A 21,519-nucleotide genomic window follows, 5' to 3' on the forward strand; every position below is an offset into this window, starting at 1 on the left:
ACATAGGAAATAACTTGCTAGCAGGCAGAACTCTTCAGAAATGGAATGTACTGCCTTAGGAGGCACTTTGTCCCTCAGAAAGCACGCAGTACACAATGGGTTTACGCTTGACAGGGGTCCTGCAGGACCAACTGCTGGATGGGTAAGTGGACTGGATAACGTTAGTTGCAGAGTTCTAGATGAAACAAGTCTCTTCCAGCCTTGAGATTTATTCCAAATTAAAAAGGTAGGCAGTCTTAAGACCAGGAAGAACCTACGAGAAGTAGGCCAGATTCGAAAGGAAAAAAATTCTTTAAGTGGTTTGAAGTCAAGCTTAACTACTGAGTTAATTTAATGTGACCTCAATGTCAACATAGTGAGTCAATGTTCGAAAAAAGGCATTTCCAATCAGCAGGTGAATCAAAGTGCAAATTTTAAAATTTAAATTAATTTCTAGTTCCTTTTGAAAAGAATATCTAGCCCCCTCAAGTTTTGTCATGATTAGCATTTTTATTAAATCTCATTAAATAGAAAGGTGTAGTGATTTGGAGGGAAGTACCGCTGAAAAAAATGACAAGGAGGGGCTTCCCTGGTGGCGCAGTGGTTGAGAGCCCGCCTGCCAATGCAGGGGACACGGGTTCGTGCCCCGGTCCGGGAAGATCCCACATGCCGCGGAGCGGCTGGGCCCGTGAGCTATGGCCGCTGAGCCTGCGCGTCCGGAGCCTGTGCTCTGCAACGGGAGAGGCCACAACAGTGAGAGGCCCGCGTACAGAAAAAAAAAAAAAAAAAAAGACAAGGAATGAGAAAGTCCAAGAAGCTAATTTCCTCTCATACATTTTCTTATTTGTATTTCTATTTTAGGTTTAAAGTCATAGCTGCTGTTTGACAATGTAATGGGACCATAAATATAACTGGAAAAAAAAGTATTAAAGTATCATTAAAAATGCTTATTACTTTAGCTAGATCAGTGCCATAGATGCTTTCTGTAGCGATAATGGAGAAGATGAAATCATTTTTGGCAGCAATGTCAGTTTGGTAAGAGCCTCTGGCAACTGTAACAAAACACAGACCACAGGCCACTGCCCCCAATCCCCTACCATGAAAACTGGTTTGAATGAATGGAGCATTTGTTCTCCACACCTACAGAAGTTTCCAGTGTTACAAAAAGCAAACTTTTATGAATGGGGGGAGGACACCAGAAAGTCTCAGAAGACAGTGAATGATTAAGGACTAAAGTATAATTTACTTCCTTTACAGGGGGTGATGGTGATAGACTTGGTGCTGAGATGAGCAGGGTCCCGAAAGAAGTTTCATTAACTCTCCTCTTTTTTCATTCTATAGCAGAGGGCGTATGAAACAATAGATCTTTCAAAAGAAATTCTCATTTTTGAAATTTTTATTGTAGCATGTTTATATTTCAAATGTTAGATGATAAATAAATGAAAAATAATGCGTTTTGTTTACCACATTTATTTAGGCACGCTCTCGCCTCAATTTGAGAAAAATGTTTTCCAATGATTCTAGTACCTGGCTTAACTTGCTCTTCTACTCTGAAACAGTATGATTCAGGAGCTTTAGAAAGATCAATTTCACTGCAGGAGGCAGGGATATTTCTTTTCTCTTTATTACCCACACCACACAAATTAGAGTTCAGAAAAGATCCTTACTTAAAGATCAGTATTATTTGGGCCACCTCATTTAGTGCTGTGTAAACTGTAAAGCATTACACACGTATAAGTTAACGTCGCAAGAGATGCATTTTGCTGGAAAGAACAGTCTTTTGATTTGACTAGAACCAAGTCGATGAAACACTAGGTCAAGATTTTGACACTGGATGATACAGAAATCTTGGTCAACACCAGTTCCACGCTAAACAGAAGGAAATGAGATAAGAGGTTGCAGAACAGCACCCACTCCAGTACTGTGTGCACATGCAGATAACACAACCATACGAATGTTAGGAAATTCCTTACATAGGTAGGTATGCTTAAAGAAAGTGATCATGGTTGTTATAGCTGTCTGGAGGTTGTTCAGTAAAGAGAAATAATTTGAGTGGCCCATTCTGGGGAAACCTGTTTTTTTTTTGTAGGCTTTGAGCTCTCAAAACAGAGCCCTTATTCATTAGCAAAGCTTTTTTTACCTTCAGGTGTCTTTATAAGGTCTTCCGGGACTTCCCTGGTGGTCCAGTGGTTAAGACCCTGCTTCCACGGCAGGGGGCGTGGGTTCGATCCCTGGTCGGGAAACTAAGATCCCGCATGCCACGCAGCGTGGCCAAAAATAAAAGAAAAAATAAAAAGGTGCTTCCTACATCTACCAAGGTTATTACTTTATTGTTTCAAGTTATTTCAAATTATATCTATATATTATCTATATTGTGATTTCTTTTGTGATTGCTGCCTGTTTTTATTTATTTTTATTGAGTGATCTTCTAGCTCCATGCTTCTCAAACTGAGGCATACACAGCCCCTACAGTGGTGCACCAGGGGTTACATGAAGGTACAAGATAAACCTGAAGCATCTTTCCAGAGGGTTTATTTTGAAAATCTGGAAAGACAGTGCCATGGGCTCTGTTAACTGCCTACGTGAGAGTCCTGACGCTGCTACTTGTCCTTTGGCTAGGTATTTAACTTATCTGTTCCTAAGTATTTTAAGCTGAAAACAGGAATACTACTAGTGCCTATTTTATAGTTGGTTGTGAGAAATTGATGGGCTTTCAGAACAGTGCCTAGCACATTATAAGCTTTCAGCAGGTATTAGCTGTTATATATCTTAATATTAGATTATTCATTTCCCCGTTGAGCAAATATAAGCAATGATGGAGAGACAGGAAATGCTGGGGGGTGGATTCAGATAGGGAGATCAGGGATAGTCTCATTGAAAAGGTAGACTTCTGAGTAAAGACTTGAAGGGAGTGAGGGAGTTAACTGTGGAGTCAGGGAGGAGAGAATTTCAGACAGAGGGAATAGCAAGTTCAAAGGCCCTAAGGTATGCCTTCTATGTTTAAAGAATAGTAGCATGAAGGCCAGCAGGGCTGGAACAGAGTGAGTGAGGTGGTAAGTAAAACGAAAAGAGATTGGGGGGGAGGCAGCGGATGGCTGAATGAAATAGGTAGTGATCATGTGCAGAGGAGTCATATGATCTGACTTATGTTTTTAAAACTGTATCCCAGTGGATGCTGAGTCAAAACAAGACCATAAGTAGGCAAGGGTGAAAGCAGGTAGGCTACTGCAATAATTCATCTAAGAGATGACAGTAGCTCAGGCCAGAGTGGTGACAATGAACGGGGGTGGTAAGAAAAAAGAATTCTTGATATACTTTGAAGGTTAGAGTTGACAGGATTTATCGTCAAATTAGATGTGAAATATGAAAGAAGGAAGGAGTCAGTGGTATTTCTGAAGTTTCTGGCCTGATTAAGCTGCCATTAATGGAGATAGGAAGAGTAAGTTCGGGGCAATGTCAGAAGCTGTTTCAGACAGAGTAAACTTGGGATGCCTAGTAAACATTCAAATGGAGATGTTAAGTAGGCAGTTAATTAAATTGCTTGAAATTCAGGAATTAAGTCCAGGTTAGAGTTACAAATTTGGGAGCTATTAGCATAGAATAATATTTAAAGTTATGAGGCTGGCTGAGATCATCTAGGGAATGGTAAGGACAGAAAAGAGAGAAGGCCCAAGGATCGAACTCTGAGGCTTTGATCTCACTTCTTTGAACAAAGAAGTGGAAGAACAAAGAAGTGAAAGGTCAGAGAGATGAGGGAGAACCACCAAAGAATAAAAGGAGAGGTGGAATCCTAGTGTATTATCCTATAGTAAGTCAAATGAACAAAATGTTTCACAGAGAAGAAGGTGCTTGACAGCGGCAAAGGCTACTGATACAGATCAAGGAAGACAAGGGCTGAAAGACCACTGGGTTTAGTAATGATGTTGTCACTGATGACCTTGACAGGAGCAGTTGTGGCTGACTGCAGTGGGAAAAATCCTGACTAGAGAAGACTCAAGAGAGAATGGGAGAGAAGTTGGAGTTAGCACATTTAAGGAATACTTTATTTTCACACTCCAGTTAGTATACGAATATCTCACATCTACTTTAAGCAAAAATTCCCCTTATCAAGTTATCTTCATAAAATAAATTACTCTCTGGGGGTGGTGGTGGGAGGAGGAGAGACACAGGTGAGGGAGATTAAGAGGTATAAACTTTTGGTTATGAAATTCTGAGTCACAAGCATAAAATGTACATCATGGGGAATACAGTCAATAATTATGTAATATTTTTGTATGGTGACAGATGACAACTAATCATCGTGATCACTTTGAAACGTACAGAAATATTGAGTCACTATGATGTGTACCAGGAACTAATACAGTGTTGTAGGTCAATTATACTTCAAAAACAAACAAAGAGACATCAGATTTGTGGCTATCAGAGAGGGGGGGGGCGGAATTAGATGAAAGCAGTCAAAAGGTACAAACTTCTAGTTATAAGATAAATAAATACTAGGGATGTAATGCACAACACAGTAAAGATAATTAACACTGTTGTACGTTGTAAATGAAAGCTGTTAGGAACAAATCCTAAGAGGGATTTCCCTGGTGTTCCAGTGGTTAAGAATCCACCTTACAATGCAGGGGATGTGGGTTCGATCCCTGATCGGGGAACTAGGATCACACATGCCGTAGGGCCACTAAGCCCACGTGCCTTAACTACAGAGCCCACGTGCTCTGGAGCCTGCGCACCACAACTACTGAGCCCACCTGCTATAACTACTAAGCCTGTGCGGTCTGGAGCCCGCCGGCCACAACTAGAGAGAAGCCTGCACGCCGCAACAAAGAGCCCAGGTGCCACAAAGAAAGATCTCGCGTGCCGCAACTAAGACACGATGCAGCCAAAAAAATAAATATTAAAAAAAAAATTTTAAAAAAGAGAATAAATCCTAAGAGTTCTCAGTCAGAAGGAAAACATATTTTAAAAATCTATTTCTTTAATATTGTATCTATATGAGATGACGGATGTTCAGTAAACCTACTGTGGTAATCATTTCATGATGTACATATGTAAATCAAATTATTATGTTGTACACCTTAAGCTTATACAATGCTATACGTCAATTGTATATCAATAAAACTGGAAGAAAAAAATTACTCTCCATTTAAGAATCAGTAACTATCCAAACACAGGAAATCTACTATTTTGTTGGAAGGAGAGGAAAAGAAAGGACTTTGAGGGAAGAACAGGAATTAAGTATCAGTGGAAAAAAATACTGTTACATTAAAAATAATTTACTGCCAAAACTAAACAAAAATGGTTCTAGTTTAGTCACAGATATATGGAAAATAAAGTCTCAGCAGAATTTCTAGTGAAATCAGAATCACCCATGGAGCTTTAAAACACACATGCGCACCCATGCGCACGTGCACCCAGGCTTCACCATTAAGAAGTTCTAATTGAGCAAGTGTTGACTGAATCTGGGCATTTTTATGTTTTGAAAGCTTCGTAGGTGATTACAGAATTTGAAAGCACCACAGCCTAGCTTGGGTTGTGAATCACTAGAATATAATTGTTTAAAACATAAAATAAACCAAAACAATCAGGCTCCTCTAAGAAACTCAGCAGTAAAATCACTACTTTTAGAAATTCTAAAAACGACAAGTGGTACTAATAGTAGTAGGAGGCTACATGCTGCATGGGGGTGATATAGTATTTTCCAATCTATAATACTTGGAACAATTCATTGGCGATATAAGGATGACTGAGATACATCCTTACTCTAAAGGACTCCAGCTAATTTACAAAACCTGAGTCAATAGTCAAGACAAACATCCTCTCCTTTTTTATCTGAATGAATTTAACAGTTTCCTACGGAAGATTAAATAACTTAAGGGGTCAGATAAAATGTGACATGATAGAAATTATCTCTAATTGAATTAATATAATTTAGTATTACACCAATATTAACTAGTCTGTTCCAGAAAAGGACAATCAAGTGAGATAGATTTAAAACTAATGTTCTCATTCACAATTCCAAACAAAGAGAAAGGTTGCACTAACTGATGTTTAAGGGAGACTGAAAGAAATAAGTACCAGGAACAGGATTCAAATTTCTCTTTGAGTTATTCAAGAATTCACAGCAATTTAAACTTTGTTATAAAATAAGACAAGTAATGTTGTATTAGAAAAATGAAGAACAGAGAATTCTTCTGGTCAAAGAAGGCAGATTTACTATATTAGTTCACTAATCTCCTATTAAAATGTGTTTTTATGAATTTTTATTTGAAGAAAATTTAAAGGGAAAATCTGCATCACTACAGGTGACAGAGTTACTGAAAAGAAAGTTTTATAAACGTTAAGAAAACAGACAAATCAAGAGTTGATTATTCTGAAGATCTGATAAGGCTACCATTCAAGCTTCAAGTTATAAGATAAAACTGATATTCAAAATTTATATGAACACTCTCAAAGGTTCTTAAGATAGTATTATTTCAGGCAACATTTAAAAGATAAAATAATAGTGATATCCACTTCTGCAGTGAAATCAAATGTACACCAATTAAGCCCAGAATGGAAAATGATCCCATTGCCAATATTATTATTACCTTGTGTGTAGGCAGCATCATCAGATCCCATACTCAACTTCCGTGCTTCACTTATTCTATCCACATGTGCTAAAGCAGGGTCCGTGAGGTGCTGAATATTCTCTGTTTCTACATAATGATCAGGATGGTTCAGCAGATTTGTAAGTTCAAAGGTAGGGGACACCACCCCTGGTGAAACTGCAGGGGGTTTATTGGGAGAAACTGTAATTTTGAAAGTATATTTTGTATTGGGTTGAGTGACCACCACTCGAGGAGAAGTTGCAGAGTTATTGCCTATTGCTCGACTTTTGGGAGGGTGGTGATGAATAAAGGCAGGCCCCATGCTCACTTGCCCGGACATATTCCTGGAGGCAGCAGATGCTCCAGAGTTTGTGGATATGAAGAGAGTGGGCTGATTCCGCATGACCTGCTCATCTCCTGTGGTGGCATTAGCTGAAATATAGACCTTAGGCTGACTACGGGACATCACCTCATCGGTATTTGGGGGACTGGCAGCTATGTAAACAGTGGGCTGATTTCTGTTTAAGGTCTGGCTGTTGACCGAAGAGGAACTGCTGGAGGTTCGAGGTCCAGAAGAACGCAGTTTCGAAGAACTGCTTCTTTGTGGGGGTTCAAGTTTGATTTCAATCTGGTTTTTCCGAGGTCCTGTTGAAATATTCTGAATGTTATATTGGCTATGGGCAGAAGACTGTGAGCTACCAGACGAATGAATTGTTGGTGGTTGTGGAGTAGTAGGTGAACTGATGGGCATGTAGACATGAGAGGTCTGGTGGCCTTGCTGATTTGGTTGCTGGGCTGAGGTATGTGGCAGAGGATTAGATGCAGGATATGTAGTCCAGGGACCAGGTTGTGAAGGTTGATAAACTTGTTGAGGGTTCATGGGATTAAACTGAGATACCCAGCCAGAATGCTGTTGTGTCTGTCGAGTTGTACCACTAGGAGTTGTAATGTAGGGCCTAATATAGATAGAATTTCCCTGTGGACTGTTAAGTACAGGTGGAGGTACACCATGTATGTGCAAAGATGTAGGAGTATTACGACCAGTCTGGATATTTGGGGCTAAAGTTACCATAATGGGATTAAATCTTGGAGTTTGTTGAGAAAGGTTAGATGTTCCTTTGCTGCCTAAGTGAAATCCAAGATGTGGTGCTGAATTTGAAGCACCAGATGTACTGGACATTCCAAAAACATTAAAGCCTTGAGGAACTTGAGCTGGTGCTGTCTGTGGCTCCTGCTGAAATAGTTCATTATTGGACTGACCACCTTGAAGTTGTCCATCACTAATGCTGTGCGTTAGAGTCCTACTTCCATTCATTCTATTTCCTTCTCTTCCATGGTGGTAAACATTCTGTGACTGCAAGTCCAAGTTGAGAGAAGTCATGTGATTGCGTAGACCAGAAATTCCAGAATCATCCGAAAAATTCAAGTCTCCTTCACCGTAAAGATACCTTGTACTCTCCTGAGAGAGAACTGCACAGCAGGCATCCAGGTTATTATTATTCTATAAGACAAAATAAAAACAGCTTGTGTTAACAACCAGAAGCCAATGCATATACTCTCATCACTACTTAAATATTACACGATTAACAAGAGATTAGTTAATACAATGATAACAGATACACTTGAGCTCTTTTACTTGAGAAGAACTAGTATTTATGCAAATAGTTGAATTAAACATCCTCACTACTAATGTAATGGAAAAGTTCTCTAACTAGCAATAGCTAAAAGTGAACCAAGTCAGTATTCTGTTTTAGGAGTTATTTTATAGTAAAATGGATTCATGCAAATATAGTAAAATTACAACTTAATTAAAAATGCAGTTTGAATTTTGAACAAAATATAAGCATTCAACTTAAGCATATAATATTGTATAATTAATATTTTGCATATTCACGTGCTATGTAATTCTTTTAAACCAATGACCTTTTAAAAACTATTATTTGTGGTATTTAAATTGAAAAGTTCTAAAATTCATAACAAAGGCATTACAATTCCTTATGTGCTTCCTCTTGTGTTAAAAACAAACAAGCCACATACTACATATGTAAGATCAAGGTAGCCTCCAGAGTAACTGAGATCACATCTTTGCCTTTAGATAGCATCATATAATTCTACTCCAGAGAAATGAAAAACAAAACAAAACAAAACAACTATTAGACTGTTTCTAAAGAATTCTCAAAAGAAACTAACCACTACTTATAAATTATCCATAAAAATATTTACTGAACACCTACGATATGTACATCATTCTGTTTGAGACTGTGGAAGACTCAAACGATGTATAAAACCAGACTTTTCCCTAGAAGAGCTTGCAACTCAATTAGGGAGACAAACCATGGATTTATGAAAAGGTAACATTATTAAAACATGAATATATGTCAAATAATAAGTGGTATTGAAGTTCAACAGAGAGTTAATACCGTAGGCTACCGTAAAAAGGACTGTGTTAATGAGGGAGGTATAATCTCATGGGTTTCACAGTATATGTAGGACTTGGATAGGAAAAAAGGCATTCCTGGTGAAGGGAATGGCATGCCTAAAGACAGACATAAATGTGATAGTAAGGAAAAGTATGTTCTAAACAAGGTGACTGGAGCAGATCTGGCTGGAGTTAAAGGTTTGTATTGGAAATTTTGTGGAACAAATTGTTAGAAAAGCAGATTGGGGTTAAATAATTGGGGCTTGTTAAAAATGAGTTATACTAGAGTTTGGGCTTTAATACAGGCAATGGGGAGAGCCACTGAACATTCATTAACAGAGAAGTGAAGACACAAAGGATGTTTGGGGAAGATAAAGAACTCCACTGATACTTAAGATGAAGAGGAAAGGAAAACTTTTTGCCAAGAAGATCGGTTAGAAGATATGAAATAATGACTGATGGTGGAAACAAATTATGAAAGACTACAAATAAACAGTCAACATAATTTGGCTATAAGGGAGAAAGAGAATTCAAAGACAGCTGGAAGACAAAGAGCCTGACAGAAAGGGGACAGTTTTAGACATAAAGAGGATGAATATAGCCAAGTTAAAATGTCTACAGGTGGTTTGACATGAGATAAAATCTTATTAGAGAAAATGGAACTAAAAGGCATCTCGAAGTCTTGTTAAGAAATGGTAGTCTACAGTTTGACCAGATAATACGAAAGAAAAGATTAGTGAGCAACGTTTGACTTTTTTTCTTCCCCAAACGAACACTTCAAATCTCTCATGCTATAAAAATCCTTTTATCCTACACATAACTCTGAATTGATATATACTAGTTTTTCAAAGAAAATTTAAAAATTCATCACAATCTTTATCAATTGATTATTCCTTATCATAGTTAGACCTTATCTTTTGCCAAACCTAACTGGTGCTTTTTGCTTCAAGCTAAGTTTATTGCTATTCTTAGTAAATTCTTCTCCCTCCTAAGCCAAAGCTCACAAAGACCTCTTCTTCTCATCTCCTTTGCTGACATTCCCAAATTAAAATGTATATTCCCTACTAAATCCAATCCCACACTTCCTTTTTAAAAGCTGATACTCCCATTTTAAAAAGTCTTCTCTAATTCTCTTGAGCTCTCAAAAATCCTTTCAATTCTTTATAATCTCTCATTATTTAATATGTCCTAGTCCCAGCTATGCCATAACTCACGTGCCCTTAGGTTTTTTACTCTCTACAGACATTAGTTTCTTATCAGCAAAACATAAAAGAACTTACAGGGATTTTACAAGGCTACAATAGGATAAAAGGAAACGTACTTTTTATTAAACATTTTATTTTAGAAAATTTTAAACAAGTATGAAAATAGAGAGTAAATATGACAAACTCTCCTATATTCATCATCCATCTTTTAAAATATCAATATATGGCAAATCTTTCTTCATCCAATGTGTATGCCCCAGCTGCTCCCTTCATCAAGCTAGATCAAGCCTGACATTATTTAATTTCCATCTGTAAATACTTCAATATGTATCTTAAAACATAACCACAATGCCATTATCATACCCTAAAATAATCAACACTTAAGATCGTATAATATCCAAATAGTGTTAAAGTCCCTTGATTATCTCATAAGTATCTTTTTAGTTAGTTTAAATCGGGATCTAAGCAAGGTCCACATATTTCATTTGGTTGATATGCCTCTTAGATTTCTTATAATAATAATTAATCCTCCGCTCTTTCTCAAATTTTCTAAGCCATTTGTTTTTTGAAAAATGATCATTTGTCCAGCAGATTTCCCATCTGGATTAGCTGATTGCACCCTATGGTATCAATATTTTCTGTATTTCACTGTGAACTAGAAGGTACAACTAGAGGTGTGTGCAGGTTCATGTACAAATTGTTAGCAAGACCCTGCTTGGGCTTTATTTCATAGTGTATCACACAGGAGGCACAATAATATATCTGCCTGTCTTTTTGTGATCTTAAGGCTGACTGGTAGGTTCTGATGTTGTCACAGCTTGATCCAGCTAATGATCTTTTTGTGTGTGTGTGTGTGTGTGTGTGTGTGTGTGTGTGTGGTATGCGGGCCTCTCACTGTTGCGTCCTCTCTCGTTGTGGAGCACAGGCTCCGGACGCACAGGCTCAGCGGCCATGGCTCACAGGCCCAGCCGCTCTGCGGCATGTGGGATCCTCCTGGACCGGGGCAGGAACCCATGTCCCCTGCATCGGCAGTCGGACTCTCAACCACTGCGCCACCAGGGAAGCGCCAGCTAATGATTTTTATCAGCCAATGATAATCACTGTTTAGAAACTTTATCTCATTAGGGGTTGCAAAATGGTGCTATTGGTGATATTCCAAATATAATATTCCTTTATCATGTATTAGCTGCAATTCTTCCTCATAGAACTTGATCTCTTTAACTATTTACTTACTCTTTGCACAGAAGAGGCAGGATAAATAAGTTCTCTTTACTGGCTTTTAGAATAATGAATTGGTGCCCTAGCAACTTCCAAAGGTGACACTTACTTTCAGTATCATTATAAACTCCTGTATCTTTAACATTTTGATATGTGTCAACTGATTGTGGTCATTATATCCTATCTTCAGCCTAGTGGGAATGACTCCAAGTTGGCTCCTGTGTACAAATGACATGAGCTCGTTAGTCTTTCATAGCTTCCTTGCTTTCTAATATGACAAGATGTCTAAGATCATCTTGTACACATCTTATCCCAGACCTGGGACCAGCTGTTTCTCAAAGAATCCCTGGTTACTTTTAGTGGGAAACTGTATAGGACTCCCTTTAAGTGTATCAAAAGAGATGGGATGAGTTTTTAAAAGGTTGAAAAATCACTGCTTTTTTGTATATATACAAATCTGCATTCTTTTCAAAACCACAAAAGAGTCCGAATCATTATTTTCAGTTCATCTTTTTCTCCAAGCTTCTTGCACAGAGACATTACAGATAATATCAAAGTATACACTATAATCATCCTTCTCAAACTCTGATTCATTCATTCTTTCAACCGATATTTACTGGGCATCCCAGTAGGATGTAGAAAGGAATATAATCGCTGCTCTTAAGGATCTCACAGTCCACTGAAGGAGATTAATGTGTATGCAAATAAATATAATGTACAATGGTAGGTGTTTTAATAGAAATATGAATAAGGATTATGGGTGGAGGGCACCTGAGAAGGCTTCAATTAAGGATATGGTAAGTAACACAACACATTACTTTGAAAAGAAATAGCATTTTTTTTTTTTTTTTTTTGCGGTACGCGGGCCTCTCATTGTTGTGGCCTCTCCCGTTGCGGAGCACAGGCTCCAGACGCGCAGGCTCAGCGGCCATGGCTCATGGGCCCAGCCGCTCTGTGGCATGTGGGATCTTCCCGGACTGGGGCACGAACCTGTGTCCCCTGCATCGGCAGGCGGACTCTCAACCACTGCGCCACCAGGGAAGCCCAAGAAATAGCAATTTTAAACTTACAGATTTAATTGTCATATTAAAAGAATTAAAAACTAGTGAAAATTTCAGTTAAAAAAATTAAAGTGTCAACTATGCAATATTTTTACAGTATTCTAAGTTATGATTTAATCACCAAATTTTAAAGATATGAATTACATCCACTGATAACATAGCTATCTTAGAGAATCCACAGCACAAGGAAATGATGTGAGTAGTTCCAAAAAGAGGGGGCTGAACAGTAAACAAAGTCAGGAAGAGAACAGAGGTTAGATATTTCTGTTCTCCTCCTAAGAACATGTATACAAAGTGGTAGTGTGACATGATTCTTTAGCTACTAATTTTCAATATTCTATATACTTTTTTTTTTCATCTAGAAAAGTTCTGAACCAGTATATTATAGGGAGGATCCCTCCAGAGAAAAGACAGCCTACCCAACTTAGAAAGGGAGAGTGGCTCTCAAAAGAAAGGCCGTCACCAAATAAGAGGTGTTTATACTGCATTTAGATGTAGCTTATTTGCCGTTACAGTTTAAAAGTAACTCTAAATTTGGGAAAACTTACAACTTAGTTGTATCCCCAGAGGAGCCCTCCCCATTCCTTGCTTGTCACATTTTTGTTATATCAGCTAAAAGGGACATTATTCGAATGATTAGCAACTCAATTTAAAGAGAGTTGGGTGTTGGGAAGCATGCCATACGGAGGTTTGTTTTTGTAAAACCAGATCAACACAGTGAAAGTTGATACTACTGGGGGCCCAAAAGAAATTCTAAATCATCTATTTTCTAGTTTTTGGTAAAGTTGAAAACATGTTTACTTATTTTATTTTTTAAAAAACTAGTTAATTCATTTACAAAGATCAAAACAATATTAAAAGATAACACGCTAAGAAGTCTCACTCCCATCTGGCCTGTTCCTCCTTGCCCAACATGGGTAACCATCTTTTATTAACTTTGTTTTTAATCCTTCCAGTATTTCCTTATGCAAACAGGGGCAGATGTACATACATGTGAATATTTATTTATAGATGTATTTACATACATCTATATATACTGCTCTACATTTTTTTTTTAACTTAATATATCCTGAAGATCATACTGTAAGAGTTTCTCTCTCCTCCCTCCCTCCCCACCCCCTCCATGTCCTGGACAGTTCTTTCAGTAGCAAATCTTATACAATCTTATTGAAGAACCTATAATATTTTTGTAGTTTTCAATGACTCACTGAACATTCTCAGTATAGTCTTATCAGAAAATGCTATTTGAAAAATTAGGAAGAGGTACCTGAGTTCTAGGGAAAGATACCTTCCCCTCACTATCTCTGCTTCTTCCCATACTTTCTTTAGCTTCTGACTCCATTTTTATTACCCTTTTTTCCTCTTTCATTTCACTGCACATCTGATATCAACAAATATGGACTACTGATTCATTCACCAAATATTCATTATGGGCCTTCCACTATTATTACTGTTATTCGTATTGGTTGCTAACATTTATTGAGCGCTCATTATGAATCAGGTATCCTACTAGTTGCTTTCCTGCATTATCACATTTAACTCTCTGTGAACTTTCTTTATTCCCATTGTACCCCTGAGGAAAATGGGGGTCAGAGAGGTTAATTCAATTGCTGCTAATAACTGTCAAATCTTGAACTCAAGTCTCTTTATCAGGAAAATATATACTATTTGTTATTATTTAAATTTTTAAATTTATTTCCCCCTAGCTTTAACTGAGGTATGATTGATAAATAAAAATTGTATATATTTTGGTTGTACATGATGTTTTTTAAAGGTATACAATGTGATGATTTAATATACATATACATTGTGCAATGGTTACTACAATTAACACATTCACCACTTCACATAGTCAACTCTTCTCTCCTTCCTTCCTCCATCCCTCCCCCAACCCTCCCACCCTGGCTTCTTTCTTTTTTGGTGGTAAGCATACTTAAGATCTGTTCTCTTAGCAAATTTCAAATATGCAATACAGTATTATTAACTCAAAACATATGCTCTTAAACAATATACCACAGAAAGAGCCAGACGTGTTTGGAGAATTCCAATCAGTTGAGGATGATTATAGCATAGGGTGTGAGGGAGGAAGGACTGGGTAAGAGATCATGCTGCAGAAGAAGGCAGGATTTTAGATCACAGACCTAGTATGTCCTAGTCAAGATATATAAACTTTACTCTGAAGGGTATGGGGAACAACCATGAGGTTTTTAAACAGGTAAATATATGATAAAACCTGCATTTAAAAAGACATTTCTAGCAGAAGTGAGGAGGATAGATAGGAGCGACCAAAGCTGGGTTAGACTAAAGGTGGGTAGACCAATTAAATGTACAGAGAAAAGATGATAGGGTGTGAACAAAATGTAGTCACTTGATATCAAGTACAGATATTGAGCCTTGAAAGTTTCATATAATTTCAAACTTTAAAAATCATTCATCAAGAATAAATAAGTCTGAAACCAAATCACTTTTTTTTATATCTCCATTTTAACAAGCTGAAAAATAGTTCTTGATAGAAAGGTTTTACAGTTTAATCAAATGAGAAGGTACACTATCACTAACTATTTAGAATTACGGATTTCTAAAATTGTACGTACTAAGAAAAATGTAAAAATTTATTAGATAGTGGTATTAATTGGAAAACTTACAGATTAAATTAAGAGATATAAAAAGAAACATTTTTCTTCTTTAGCATTGGGACTTCAGGCATTGTCTAGTCAAATTTCCTCATTTTACAGATAAGAAAACTAAAGTACAAAAGAAGGCATATTACTTGTCAAATATGTTTAGGGTGCCTATTTAGGATTAGATCCCAAGTTTCCTGATCCCTTATTTAATGATTTTCTCACTTTCGTATGAAGACCTGGAATTTTTAAAAGTTCTGGCAAAATGGGGAAAGTGGGGAGTGAAGCAAGCTCATAGTAAGTGTGGACCATGTATCAATGCTTTATATTGAGATCTCATTTAATCCTCACATCTACTTTACAAGGTAGGTATTATCCATATGACAGATGGGGTACAGAGAGCCTAATAACTTGCGAAAGGCCACATGACTATCAGACACCAAAGCTCATCTCTCCATCATAGTACACTAATGCCAAAGAAGATAAAAGAGTTTTCTTTCAGTGTTTAAAAAAATACCAAGTTTGTATTAATAAATTCAGAAATCATTGAACACTGACCTGTAACATGCACCTGGATACAACAACTTCAGGTACTTCAGGGAATTTTTGTCGCAGGTCATGTAAAACCTGAAAATCAATTTGGTGGCTTCCTTGGGCCATTCGTATATTGCCTGATCAGGACTATTTGTACAGTAGGCAATTCTAGGCCTTAGTGGAAACAGTACTCATCTCTTCTGTCCAAGCATTTTCTGTGAAAGAAAGAAAAAAAACTTTAATGAGAACTGTTATAGAATGAATATTGTTGTGGATTTAAAATTTCAATACAAAAGGGTATGTGCTTTAGTACCTAATATTTAATATAAACTATAAAAATATTATTTAGTCCTATAATGCTTCCCATATAGTTATACTATCTTTTCAGTTTATAACTACTGGTGGCAAACTTTAAAATGTTCTAATTCCTATGTATTTGTATGCTTTATAATGGCATTCTAATTCCTACGTATTTGTATGCTTTAAAAGGCATTCAAATAAGAAACTGTCAAGGTTGTTTTTAAAATGGAAAACTGAGTAACTTTACTGATTTTTTTCTTAATGATCAGAGGACAGTCTAAGGTAAGTAATCTTGTTTACTCTACTTAAAATTTTTAAAGTTTGGATCCTGAAAAAGTTTGGTCCTACAGATAGCTTTGCCTGCTTTGTCTAAAACTGATCTGTAAATCAAAACATTTGATATTTTGCCTTAATTTTCAGATATACTTAATCTTTAAATGTGTAATCAATTCATTCTCAGGGGCTTAGCAGCATTTTATTCCCTCTGTTTCTATAAAATCAGTATTTTAAAAATGCTAATGCTTGGGCCCCAACCCCAGAGGTTCTGATTTAATTGGCTGGGAGCAGCATGAGCGTGTGGGTATTTAAAAGCTCCCCGAGTGATTCTAACATATGGCCCAAGTTGAGAATTACCTAACTTATTTATATTCCTAATATTCCTAATGTAAACCGTGCTTAATCTTGAAAGCCTCTTTGGGATATAAATAGTATAAAGTATATTAAACCTAAATAACATATTAAAATATTTAAAATCATCCCATTTGCATAATAATTAAAATACATTTCATTTTAGTATAAATTTGACAATAAGACAATCTCTTTAAAACAAATTTCTTATCTGTAGCATTTCTCTTTTCCATAAGCTTAAATACAAGTCTGTAAACTCTATGAATGTAGGAATTAGGTCTCTTTTGCCCATTATTACACACCTAGCGCTTTGTAGACAGTTTTCAGCATAACAGTAGATATTAAAACACTTTTGAGTAAATTTAGTTATGATAGGACTCCCGAATCCTCAACACAATAAAAGCTCATTGAGATATCATGTTTGGTAAAGACTCTCAAGCTTTTTATTATCACGTGGTTACTTTTTCCTTAATTCTTTTGTCTGTGTGACTTCAGCTTAGTTACATCTCATAGGTAAAAGCACTGCCAAACCAAGTTATCTGCATTACACATTTCTCAAATCTATTTCTAAAACACACACACAGAGACACACACACACAATTTTTAGCACTCAATGCAGTGTTTCTAGAAATGGGTTGCAAGAGAAAAGAAAAGTACTGGAAATTAGCAAAGATATTTAAACATAACAATAAAGGGCGATAAACAGGCTACAGTACTGCTCATCTTGAGAAAGCCTCCTTGACTTCACTCCAGCTATCAGCTCATTTACCTGCCCATTCCCTCTTTTGGGCTAAACTCCTTGAAAGGGTGGTTTATACTTTGTCTTCATTTCCTTCCTCTTATCACTTTTAAATCCTCCCCAGTCAGGTTTTCATAGTTTTTCTCCACTGAAACTACACTTATCAAAGCTGTCCTGGATCTTCAGGTTGTCAAACTTAACAGTCACTCCTCAGGCCTCGTCTCACCAGACCTCTCTGTAGCTTATGATCTAGTCAACCACTCCCTCATTCTTTAAACAATTTCTTCACTTGGCCTCTGAGATTTATACTCTTCTGGATTTCCTCCTACCCACTAGCAGCTCCTTCTCAGTTTTCTTTGTCAGATCCTCTTCCCTTTCGGAACATCTAAATGTTGGTAAGTTATGGAGTTCAGATCTAGGGTTTCTTTTCAATTACACCTACATTCCTCTTCAAGGTAATCTCATCCAAACACACTGCTTTAAAGAGAGGCTTTGCAAATCTGTATGTCCAACAGCAAGGGAGCTCTCTCTCCCTTGAGTTCCAGACTAATATAACCAGCTGCCTGCCTCACATATCCTTTTGGATATCTAAAATTCACTTCAAACTTACTATGTCCAAAATTGAACTCTCAATTTTCCCCCATCCAAACCAAACCTTTCCCAGTCTCTTTCATCTCCGTATATGGTACCACCAGTCATTCAGTTGGTCCTTCTCACATGCCATATCTAATCCATTATAAAGTTTGGTTGGCTGTTATCTGCAAAAGAATATTCTGAATCTGACCACTTCTCCCCACCTTTATTACTGCTCTTGTCCAAGCTGCCATCATAGTTCACCTAGACTACTACTGCGAAGGTCTCCTAACTGGTCTCCTCCCTGCCTTAACTCTTTGCTCTACCCCCACCTTCCACTCTATTGAACAGAGTGATCTTTGTGAAAAGTAAATCAGAACAATCATTTCCCCAGCGCAAAATCCTAAACAAGGCCCCTGGCTAACTACCACCCCCGGGGCTTTGTCTCCTACCACCATCTTTATTCCCTCAGTTCCAAACTAAGTTCCCTCACACTGGTTACTTTCCAAAGAGAAGCCAATCTCATTCCTCCCTTAGGGCTTTTAGACTCCTTGCTCCTTCTGCCTGGAACACTTTTCACTCAGATACTTGCATGGCTTTCTCTCTTACTTCATTAACGTCTCTGATCAAATGTCACTTCCTCAGAGACTGCTTCCTTGACCAATCTCTCTATCTAAAATAATGCCACACTTGTTTCCCTTCCCTCCCTATCACATCCTCATACCTTGCTTTTACTTCATAGCATTTATCAATATCTGACATACCTACCTACCCACCTGCCTATCCCTAAAGCATTAGCTCCACAGGATTAAGAACTTTGAAGTTCACTGCTGTATCCCCAGGATCTAAGTCAAAGATGTAACATTTGTTGGATGAAATAAAGGTTTTACTGTATGGTTTCTTCATATTTTTTGCTTCTAAAATGCATTTCAAATAACCTAGATTGGAAATTTATATACATAATTTGAGGGAGAGGCAAATAAATAAATTCTCAGTCTAATTCAGGACAACCTTTCTTATTTAAAAGTAGATGAATCATGTAAATAAATTTCAACTTATTCTATTGTTAAAACATATACAGAAATTTCCAAAGTTCTTTGAAAAACTCTTATCACGCTTGCTTTCTAATAAAGACTATCAAGTACACTAACAAGAAAATTGTTCAAACGTACAACTGTATTTTAGGGATTCCACTTCCTGTAATGCCTAAGTAGCTCCTACTGGACGAATTCCCTCATGAGCAACTTCTATAACTAGACAACGTATAAAGAGATTGAAGGCAGAAACAGCAAAGGGGGAGTGGTGGTGCTGGGGGTGGGGAGGTGAAGGAAGTCAGTACGTAGAAGAAGTGGACAACACAGGGTGATTTTCCATTTTTTAAATGGCTTTTAGCCAGAGAGCAGGCCTCAGTTGGTTTGCTTAGCTAAAACCCAAACAAATAAATCCATAGTCTTACTCACTTAATGAACCAAAGGATAGGTCATGTTATGGCATGACAACAACAGCTGAAAATCTAGCCAGTAAATCATAGAAAGGAGAGAAGCACCAAATTCTGTGTATAAATTCTGCACGTATCCCTGATCCCCAAGCTACACATATGGGAGAGATTCCAAACAGCCAGGCTAAGGCTAAAATAACAGAACTGACATTTCAGTTTGAAGTCTGAGTTGAGCCAAGTTAACTGCCTACTGAAACAAACAAGTAAGGAAGCAAACCACCAGCCAAACATCAATACCCACTAGAGGAACACAATAGACTCCAGAGTCTCTACAATGTGTCATTCATAATGTCCAAGTTATAAACTAAAATTATTACACATAAGAAACAGGAAAAACTGACCCATTCTCAAGAGAAAGGCAACTAAGGGAGACCAAGCCCAAGATGACCCAGATGCTAGAATTAGCACCTAAGGATTTTATAGCAGCTATTTTAACTATGTTCAAGAATGTAAAGGCAAATATACTTGGATTTCTCAGCCAAAAAGAAACTATTAAAAAAATGCAAATTCAAGAAGTGAAAAATGTCTGAAATTAAAAAATTCACTGGCTAGATTTAACTACAGATCAGAAATGACAGAAGAAAGAGTCAGTGAACTTGAAGACAAAGCAAGAGAAATCATTCTAACCTGAAGAGTGGAGGAAAAAAAAAATGGTTGAGGTAGGGAGATGAACAGACCCTCAGGGACCTGTGAGAAAGAATCAATAACTCTAATACAATATACCTGTAAGTGGATATCCAGAAGAAAAGGGGAGGGAGAATGGGGTAGAAAAAAGTATTTAATGAAACAGTGGCTAAAAATTTCCCCAAGTTAGTAAATGATATAAATTTACACATCCAGAAGATCTTGACTGGCTCCCCGGCCATCTTGGAGGTTGCTCTTGGTTGGGCACCATCCTGCACCTAAGGCAGGAAGGTGGTGGTCACAAAGAAGACAAAAAAGTTGCCTAAGTCAATCAACTCTAGACTCCAGATCAACTCAAGATTCCAACTCCTTATGAAAAGTGGAAAGTACATGCTGGGGTACATGAAGGCTCTGAAAATAAGACAAGGCAAAGTGAAACCTGTCATCCTCACCTACAACTGCTCAGATTGAGGAAAACTGAAACAGAGTATTACGCCATGTTGGCCAAAACTGGTATCCATCTACAGTGGCAATAATGTTGAATTGGGCACAGCGTGTGGGAAATACCAAAGAATATGCACAATGGCTATCAATGATCCAGGTGATTCTGATATCATTAGAAGTATGCCAAAACAGATTTGTGAAAAGTAAATCATGCAAAATTTTTCTATAATAAAACTGGCCAGAGCCTGTTTTAAAAACAACAAACAAACAAAAAGATCTTGATCAAGAAGATCAGCAAACCCTCAACAGGAAAAGCCAAAGAAAACCACAGAGAGGCCTAACAGTCGAAGTGCTGAAAACCAAAGAAAAAAAAAAAATCTTGAAAGGAGCCAAAGAAACGAAATATAGGGAAACAACAATTAAAATGAATGCCGACTTCTTATCAGAAACAGTGGAGTCCAGAAGATACTGAAATGACAAAATTTAAGTGCTGAAAGGGAAAATAAACAATCAACCGACATCCTGCATCCGGCAAAAGTAAACTTTAAGGACAAGGCAAGATAACCATTTTTAAATATAACCTTTGTGGGTGAGTGAATAAGTTTTACAACTAAACACATTATTGAAACGGACAGGTATTTATTTAATTACGAAAGGAAAACCAAGAAATACTTTACAACTTAATCTGGAAAATTATTTCTAATAATAACCAAAAATATATTTTCTATGGTTAAGATGCAAAATGACTGCTCTTCTGAGAAAATAAAGTCATACTTTATAGGTATGCTTCTAACAGTAGGTGCAAAATTTTGGCACCTAACCTGCCACCAGCTCAAATGATCTAGGAGGAATAATTTCTTAAGGATTCTAAACAGTAGCAGAGTATACACAGTACTACAAAACCCAACCGTAAATATACCGGAAGGATTTACAAAATGTGCCGTGTTCTTTCCTTTCTTAGGTATGTAAGCAATTTACTTCTGACCTCTCAATACTATGACAGTGCAGAGTACTAAGTATCAGTTAATGGCTCACTCAGACTTCACGTTATGATAATTATCAAGTCTTCATTTTCACTACTGTTTAC

The 21,519-nt window shown here is 37.2% G+C and overlaps 1 protein-coding gene and 1 pseudogene across 1 annotated transcript in view; one reads left to right on the forward strand and one right to left on the reverse strand.

The window, feature by feature from the left end:
- TAB2 (TGF-beta activated kinase 1 (MAP3K7) binding protein 2) overlaps positions 1 to 15,843 on the reverse strand; it is a 37,234-nt gene extending 21,391 nt beyond the window's left edge. Inside the window, exons 1-2 of the mRNA XM_065889051.1 lie at positions 15,652 to 15,843; positions 6,570 to 8,070 (exon numbers count right to left, since the gene is read on the reverse strand). Coding sequence (XP_065745123.1) covers positions 6,570 to 8,070; positions 15,652 to 15,753 — 1,603 coding nt within the window. The 5' untranslated portion in view covers positions 15,754 to 15,843. The remainder of the gene's footprint in view (positions 1 to 6,569; positions 8,071 to 15,651) is intronic.
- A 3,515-nt stretch (positions 15,844 to 19,358) lies between these two features.
- On the forward strand, positions 19,359 to 20,639 carry LOC136131824 (large ribosomal subunit protein eL30 pseudogene; annotated as a pseudogene).
- The last annotated feature ends 880 nt before the right edge of the window (positions 20,640 to 21,519 follow it).

The sequence above is a fragment of the Phocoena phocoena genome, chromosome 12 (genome assembly GCF_963924675.1).
Source record: "Phocoena phocoena chromosome 12, mPhoPho1.1, whole genome shotgun sequence".
Taxonomy (NCBI): Eukaryota; Metazoa; Chordata; class Mammalia; order Artiodactyla; family Phocoenidae; genus Phocoena; species Phocoena phocoena.